Source organism: Eucyclogobius newberryi, unplaced genomic scaffold (assembly GCF_026437365.1).
Source record: "Eucyclogobius newberryi isolate DKJ021-1_F unplaced genomic scaffold, fEucNew1.0.hap1 SCAF_10, whole genome shotgun sequence".
In the NCBI taxonomy this organism is placed as follows: Eukaryota; Metazoa; Chordata; class Actinopteri; order Gobiiformes; family Gobiidae; genus Eucyclogobius; species Eucyclogobius newberryi.
Window position 1 is genome coordinate 38,559,771 of NW_027315724.1, and position 8,707 is coordinate 38,568,477.

The window sequence follows — 8,707 nt, forward strand, 5'->3', positions numbered from 1 at the left end:
GAGGTGTTGGCATGGTGATGAGGGCGGTGTCGTCATGGTGATGAGGGTGGTGTCGTCATGGTGATGAGGGAGGTGTCGGCATGGTGATGAGGGCGGTGTCGTCATGGTGATGAGGGTGGTGTCGTCATGGTGATGAGGGTGGTGTCGTCATGGTGATGAGGGTGGTGTCGTCATGGTGATGAGGGTGGTGTCGTCATGGTGATGAGGGAGGTGTCGGCATGGTGATGAGGGCGGTGTCGGCATGGTGATGAGGGCGGTGTCGTCATGGTGATGAGGGTGGTGTCGTCCTGGCTGGAGGTGCAGCAGTTTGTCACAGGGAGAAGAGCAGGGGAGAAAGTACACAGCCCTGTGGAGCTCCTGTGCTGATGGTCCCAGTGTCTGAGACATTCTTCACCAGCTGCACACACTGCCTCCATCAGGAAGTCGGCGCTCCCCCTGCAGGTGGAGTCGGCGCTCCCCCTGCAGGTGGAGTCGGCGCTCCCCCTGCAGGTGGAGTTGTCAGGCCAGTTTTCTGTCATCTACAGAACGGGGGCCTCTGGTCTTGTAGTTTGTGAGAAGCCGTAGCCCACTCCACACAGAGGCGGGGCCACTCCACACAGAGGCGGGGCCACTCCACACAGAGTTGTTGTTTGAGAACTGCTGCTTCAGATGCGTATTGTATCACCAGAACCAGAACCAAAGTCAGAACCAGAACCAGAACCAGAGTCAGAACAAGAGAGTTTACTCAGTGTGTTCGGCCCCTAGGCTCCATGCGTTTGACAACAACAACAACAACAACAACTACAACAACAACATGGAAACACTGGGACAAAAGAGTTCAGACTGAAGTTGGAACAGTTCTCATATGATTCATAAATGATGTTTCTAAATGTTTCAAAACTGCTTTTATGTTTCAAGTCTTCTGCTTTAGAAGAATTCTGTAAAACTCGAGGCAACAATGGACCGGATTCTTGAATACTTTTTATATGATTGATGAATAAAACGTTGCTCTAATTATTACAAAATACTGTATAATTCTGAAGCATAATTCTGCCAAAAATAACGGCTTTAATTCAACGAGTTAAAGGTTAAAATACATCAAACTAATAAAACCTTCACCAGCGCCAGGTCATGTTATACAAAGTTTGTATGATTTTGTTTTATTTTTCCAGCATTGAAAAACTCAGCACTGTTGTCATAGCAACCAACGAAACACGAACAACGAAACATGTGTTTTTAATGAAAATTAACGTGTTCAAAATGTCTTCTTTAAACAAGTTTAAACAGGTTTAAACTGGAGCCTGAAGAACCAGTGACAGACAACACCAGGTTTATCCATATATATGTTCATAAATATATATGTTCATAAATATATATGTTCATAAATATATATGTTCATAAATGTATATGTTCATAAATGTATATGTTCATAAATATATATGTTCATAAATGTATATGTTCATAAATATATATGTTCATAAATATATATGTTCATAAATGTATATGTTCATAAATATATATGTTCATAAATATATATGTTCATAAATATATATGTTCATAAATGTATATGTTCATAAATATATATGTTCATAAATATATATGTTTATAAATGTATATGTTCATAAATATATATGTTCATAAATGTATATGTTCATAAATATATATGTTCATAAATATATATGTTCATAAATGTATATGTTCATAAATATATATGTTCATAAATATATATGTTCATAAATGTATATGTTCATAAATGTATATGTTCATAAATATATATGTTCATAAATATATATGTTCATAAATGTATGTGTTTATCCACATATATGTTTATAAATGTATATGTTCATAAATATATATGTTCATAAATGTATATGTTTATCCATATATATGTTTATAAATATATATGTTTATCCATATATATGTTTATAAATGTATATGTTCATAAATATATATGTTTATCTATATATGTTTATAAATGTATATGTTTATCCATATATATGTTTATAAATATATATGTTTATAAATGTATATGTTTATCCATATATATGTTTATAAATGTATATGTTCATAAATATATATGTTTTTAATGTATATGTTTATCAATATACATGTTTATAAATATATATGTTTATAAATATATATGTTTATAAATGTATATGTTTATAAATATATATATATATTTATCAAATATATAATGTTTATATATATATATATATATGTTTATCAATATATACAGTAGAAAAAGCTTCAGTTGTAGTCATCTGGACTCAGTTAGTATATATGTTTATAAATATATGTTTATCAAATATATACGTTTATAAATATATCTATATTTATCAAATATATACGTTTATAAATATATATGTTTATAAATATATCTATATTTATCAAATATATAATGTTTATAAATATATAATGTTTATAAAATGTATACTGTTTATAAAATATATATTTATGAAAACACAAACTAAATAATAACGTGTCTGTTTCAGTTAAACACTGTTTAGCGCGTGAGTCTTCGCGCGTTTGAACAGTTTTTGGCCCGTTCTAAAACTCTTTCACACATAAACTGTGGTCAGAGGTTCCGCGCTCGCGCCGCGCATTGGCCCCTGCATTGGCCCCTGGTGCAGCGTCTTACCTTGGGCTTGCTGCCTCCGATGGCCCCTGGTCGGATGGAGCCCGTCTCTTGGTAGCGGCACAGGATTTTGGACACGCAGCCGTGAGAGACGCGCAGCTGCCGCGAGATGACGCACGGCCGGACCCCGTGATGCGCCATCTCCACGATCTTGTGCCTGATGTGATTCGGTAACGGCCTCCCGTTTATGAACACTCCACCGAGCTGGTTCACGCGGCCCTGACCCAGCGGCGTGGACACTGCAACGAGCCGGGAACAGTGAGCTTTGAGCGGGAGAAGAGCGCGTCAAGGGCCGGCAAAGAACAACGTAATACCGACATATTAGAATCATCAAGTTTAACTTCAATAACAATTCACTGTGCAAAACTTAGACCGCAGTTAAATGTGCATAAAAGTGACACGTGTCCATTCTGCTTTAGTCTCGTTTTAAACCTGTTTTAGACCTATTTTAATCCTGTTTTAGACCTGTTTTAATCCTATTTTAGACCTCTTTTAGTCCTATTTTAGACCTGTTTAATCCCGTTTTCGACCTGTTTTAGGCCTATTTTAGACCTGTTTTAGTCCCGTTTTAGACCTAATTTAGACCTGTTTTAGACCCGTTTTTTGTGGCTTTAATTCAAATAAAATTGTATATTCTGGACGCACCTCATGATGTCTCCTGTACAACATTTACCATTAACCTTGTAAGACTAATGATATTATTTTAATATAATACTAGTATTATTATTATTATTATTATTATTATTATCATTGTTATTGTTATTGTTATTGTTATTATCATTATTATTATTATTATTATTATTATTATTATTATTATTATTATTATAACAACATCTTTATTATAGTGAATCCTTCTCCTTTTAAACGCGGGGCCCCTCTAACGCGCGGTCCAGGACAGGTCAAAAAAGCCTTGTTGTTATTTATCTTCTGAGCCCAAAGTGCCGGATGCCCTTCCTCTATCCCGGGGCGTTACCTTCCAGAGGGAAGCCGCTGCGGGGGAAGTTCTGAGCCAGAGTGGAGCGCATCATCCTCCGGCCCGCGCCTGGAGCTCCTCCGGCGCTGGAGAGAGCGGCTTCAGGAGCCTCAGGAGCCTCAGGAGCCTCAGGAGCTTCAGGAGCTTCAGGAGCCTCAGGAGCCTCAGGAGCTTCAGGAGCCTCAGGAGCCTCAGGAGCCTCAGGAGCCTCAGGAGCCTCCGGAGCTCCTTTAATCAAAGTCCCCGCGCTGCTCTGAAACAGATCCCGGGTCGAAACCCGCGTAAATCCCGCGCGTGTCCCGCAGGAGGACGAGGGACATGTGAGGAGGGTGTTTTCTGTGCGGTCCGCGTCTTGTTGTTTGCGACATCGGGGGAAAGTGAGAGTCTGTCCAAAGTCACGCAGCTCTTCTCTGTCCCACGCGGCGCACGCGGCCGGGATTGGTCCAAAACAACAACATCACGCGCAACCGAGGCCTGCGATTGGCCGAGGGGAGGAACTTTTGACCAATCAGCGCCGCCACAGCACTTATGTGACGTCAGACATGTTTTCTTTAGAGAAGCATTTTTCCTCACTATGAGCTGACTATGAGCCCTGGCCCACTTTACCTGAACAGACCCTGACCCACTTTACCTGAACAGACCACCACGAAAAGGTTTGTTACTTGGACCAAAAAAACTTAAAACAAACTCTCACCAAATAAGATAAGCTAAGATAAGATATTCCTTTATTGTCCCACATGGGGAAACTTCATTGGTGCAACGCAGGTAGATCCAGAAGAAAAGAACAGATCACTTATAGGAAGTCTGAAAAACACTTTCAGTAGAAGATCTCCTATAAATAAAAACTCCCATAGACAAATAAATAAATAAATACATAAATACCATTGCATGTGTCATGACAGTAATTGCACATGAATATGTGTCACGACAGCACATAGATTGCACATGAATTTCACATGAATTGCACATATGACAGAATTGCACATCAGTATTAGGTTAGGTCAGTATTGCGAGTGTTCAGGACTAACAGTTTTTGTTATAAAGTCTGACAGCAGCAGAAGGAAAGACCTACGGAACCTTTCCTTCACACATCGAGGGTGGATCAGTCTCTCACTGAAGCTGCTCTCCAGAGCGGACAGAGTGTCCTGCAGGGGACAGAGTGTCCTGCAGGGGACAGAGTGTCCTGCAGGGGACAGAGTGTCCTGCAGGGGGTGACACTCATGGTCCAGCATAGATGTGAATCTAGCCAGGACCCTTCTGTCCCCCACCTCCTGCACCGAGTCCAGAGCACAGCCCAGGACGGAGCTGGACTTCTTGATGACTCTGTCCAGCCTCTTCCTCTCCCTCTCTGTGATGCTGCTGCTCCAGCAGGCCACACCTACAGGAGGGCTGATGCCACCACAGAGTCAGAGAAGGCCTTCAGGAGTGGCCCTGTCACTCCAAAAGACCTGAGTCTTCTCAGGAGGTAGAGCCGACTCTGGCTCTTCCTGTACAGTGCGTCTGTGTTATGAGTCCAGTCCAGTTTGTGGTTCAGATGAACACCAGGTACTTGTATAAGTCACTCTCTCAATGTCCCGTCCCTGGATGTTCACTGGTGAGGGGGGCAGTGGCCTCTGTGTAAGTCCACCACCATCTCCTTGGTCTTCCCCGCGTTGATGAGGAGGTGGTTCCGCTGACACCAGTCCACAAAGTCCTGCTCCAGTCCTCTGTACTCCACGTCATCGTCGTCCGTGATGAGTCCGATGATGGCAGAGTCGTCAGAGAACTTCTGCAAGACACAGCTGTCCGTGTCATGTCTGAAGTCTGCAGTGTAAAGGGTGAAGAGAAAGGGCGCAAGGACAGTGCCCTGGGGCGCCCCCACACTGCAGGTCCGAGTGTCAGACACACAGTTCCGGGCTCTCACAAACTGGGGTCGGTCTGTGAGGTAGTCCAGGATCCACTCTGCCAGGTCATACTCCACACCAGCCGTCTCCAGCTTGTCCCTCAGGAGCTGATGGTGTTGAAGGTGCTGGAAAGATCGAAGAACAGAATCCTCACAGAGCTGCCAGGCTTTTCCAGGTGAGAGAGAGAGCGGTGCAGGGAGATGACGGCGTCCTCCACTCCGATGCCAGACCGATATGCAAACTGCAGCGGGTCCATGGCTGAGCTCACGGTGGAGCGGAGGTGGTCCAGGACCAGCCGCTCCAGTGTCTTCATCAGGTGGGACGTGAGAGCCACTGGCCTGAAGCTGTTGAGGTCTTTGGGGCGCGGTGTCTTAGGCACAGGTACCAGACAGGAGGTCTTCCAGACCTGTGGTACCACCCTCAGCTTCAGGCTCATGTTGAAGACATGCTCCATAACTCCACACAGTTCATCTGCGCAGGACTTAAGGAGCCTGGGGCTGATGCCGTCAGGTCCTGCTGCCTTCCTCACTTTAATCCTCTTCAGCTCACTCCTCACCTGTGCTGCTGTGACAGTCAGTGGTTGGCAGAGGGACCGTGTGCTGGGGGGATGGGTGAGTCCAGGCGAAGTGGGGAGCTGATGGTCCGGGGCAGATAAGCGAAGAGGAACAGATGCAGGGCATTGTCCAGCTGTGGAAGAGGGAGCATGCAGCTGTGCAGGGGGAGGGGCGGGTGACCGATCAAACCTCAAGAAGTGAGCATTTAAATCATTCACCCACTGTAGATCCCCCTCTGTCTGGGCAGGGGGGATTTTGAAGCCCGAGATGGTTTTCAGGCTCCTCCACACTCCCTGAATGTTCTTTTGCTGCAGCTGCTCCTCCATCCTCCTCTTGTAGCCGGCCTCAGCCTGCCTGATCTTCCTCCTCAGCTCCTTCTGCACAGTCCTCAGCTCCTCCTTGTTCCCTGACCTGAAGGCTCTCTTCTTCTCCTTCAGCAGAGCCTTCAGTTCACGGTTAATCCATGGCTTGTTGTTTGGAAAACACCGCACCGTCCGGGAGGGAACAATGTTCTCAAAACAGAAGTTGATGTAGTCCGTGATGCACTCTGTGATGGTGTTGATGTCCTCCCCATGTGGGTCATAAAGCTCAGTCCAGACAGTGGTGCTGAAGCAGTCCCTCAGAGCCTCCTCGCTCTCAGCAGACCACATCCTCACCTCACGGGGCACCACAGGCTGCCTGCGCACGATGGGTTCATACACAGGCCTCAGATGTACAAGGTTGTGGTCCGAGCTGCCCAGGGGAGGGAGGGGGGAAGAAGAATAAGCCTCCTTGGTGTTGGCAAAAACAAGTCCAATGTTCTATTCTCTCTGGTGGGGCAGGTAACATACTGGGTGTATGTTGGTAGAACAGAAGCGGGAGAAGCGTGGTTAAAGTCACCAGAGATGAGGAAGAGAGCCTGTGGGTGCTGTGTTTGGAGCCTACAAGTGCAGGAGAGCAGTGCTTCACAAGCATCTTCAGCATTGGCAGACAGGGCCACATAGACTGCGATCAAAATCACATGTGAGAACTCTCGGGGCAGATAGTATGGCCTCATGCCAATAGCCAATAGTTCAATATCCTTGTTACACAGCTGCTCTCTCACTGTGCAGTGTTCGGGTTTGGACCAGCTCGTGTTCACATACACCGCCAGACCTCCACCTCTTTTCTTCCCGGTTTCTCTCGTTCTGTCGCCCGCAGCAGATGAAAATTGTCCAAACCTACAATAGAGTCTGGCATTTCTGCTGTTAACCAGGTCTCTGTGAAAATCAAGACGCTGCTGTCCCTATAAATCCTCTGGGACCGCATGAGGCTCGCTATTTCCGTCATTTTATTTTGAAGGGACCTCACGTTACCCATGACTACGGCGGGAACCGACTTCCTGTTTGTCCCTCTCTTCTCTCGGAGTTTACGTCCAGCCCGTCTTCTTCGTTGCGTTTTCCTTAGGATGTCCGCCGGGATAACGTGACGATCTCCGGGTAAGACGACTGTTCTCCTCAGTTTCATGAGTTCCTCCTTTGTGTAAACGCGGTACGGCGCCGGCCGGGGGGCGGGGCCGGAGCCGGGGGGCGGGGCCGGAGCCGGGGGGCGGGGCCGGGGGACTCAGAGCCAAGACACATCGCAACGACGCAACGAAAACACTCAATCCAGCCGAATAAAGTCAAAACAAGTTAATTTAAAGCGATTCCAGTGCGTGTCCCGATCGTTGGTGAAGTTCCTCTTTCATATAAACGTGTATATAAACGTGTACCGACGACACGCCGTACTTTAGCGCGGCCGGAGGGCGCGGGGGGGGCTGGTGGGCTCGCTCGGAGCTAGCTCACGTCACAACAACACAACAACACAACGAAAAACGCTCAAATCCAGCCGAAAAAAGTCAAAAACAGTTGAATTAAGCCACATGAGCCTCATGAGCCGCATGAGCCACATGAGCCGCATGAGCCACATGAGCCTCATGAGCCTCATGAGCCACATGAGCCACATGAGCCACATGAGCCACATGAGCCGCATGAGCCGCATAAGCCGCATGAGAGCCGCATGAGCCACATGAGCCGCATGAGCCACATGAGCCTCATGAGCCTCATGAGCCACATGAGCCACATGAGCCACATGAGCCACATGAGCCTCATGAGCCTCATGAGCCACATGAGCCACATGAGCCACATGAGCCTCATGAGTCGCATGAGCCACATGAGCCACATGAGCCACATGAGCCTCATGAGTCGCATGAGCCTCATGAGTCGCATGAGCCACATGAGCCACATGAGCCACATGAGTCGCATGAGCCTCATGAGCCGCATGAGAGCCTCATGAGCCACATGAGCCGCATGAGCCTCATGAGTCGCATGAGCCACATGAGCCACATGAGCCACATGAGTCGCATGAGCCTCATGAGCCGCATGAGAGCCTCATGAGCCACATGAGCCACATGAGTCGCATGAGCCTCATGAGCCGCATGAGAGCCTCATGAGCCACATGAGCCGCATGAGCCTCATGAGTCGCATGAGCCACATGAGCCACATGAGCCACATGAGCCTCATGAGTCGCATGAGCCTCATGAGCCGCATGAGAGCCTCATGAGCCACATGAGCCGCATGAGCCTCATGAGCCACATGAGCCTCATGAGCCACATGAGCCACATGAGCCACATGAGCCTCATGAGCTGCATGAGCCGCATGAACCATATGAGCCACATGAGCCTCAT

At 46.7% G+C, this 8,707-nt stretch overlaps 1 protein-coding gene across 1 annotated transcript in view; it reads right to left on the minus strand.

Annotated features, from left to right (window-relative positions):
- Nucleotides 1–3,754, minus strand: part of LOC140369175 (paired box protein Pax-3-A-like) — a 62,610-nt gene extending 58,856 nt beyond the window's left edge. The window contains exons 1-2 of the mRNA XM_072456448.1: nt 3,588–3,754; nt 2,618–2,853 (exon numbers count right to left, since the gene is read on the minus strand). Coding sequence (XP_072312549.1) covers nt 2,618–2,853; nt 3,588–3,642 — 291 coding nt within the window. The 5' untranslated portion in view covers nt 3,643–3,754. The remainder of the gene's footprint in view (nt 1–2,617; nt 2,854–3,587) is intronic.
- Nucleotides 3,755–8,707: the final 4,953 nt, after the last annotated feature.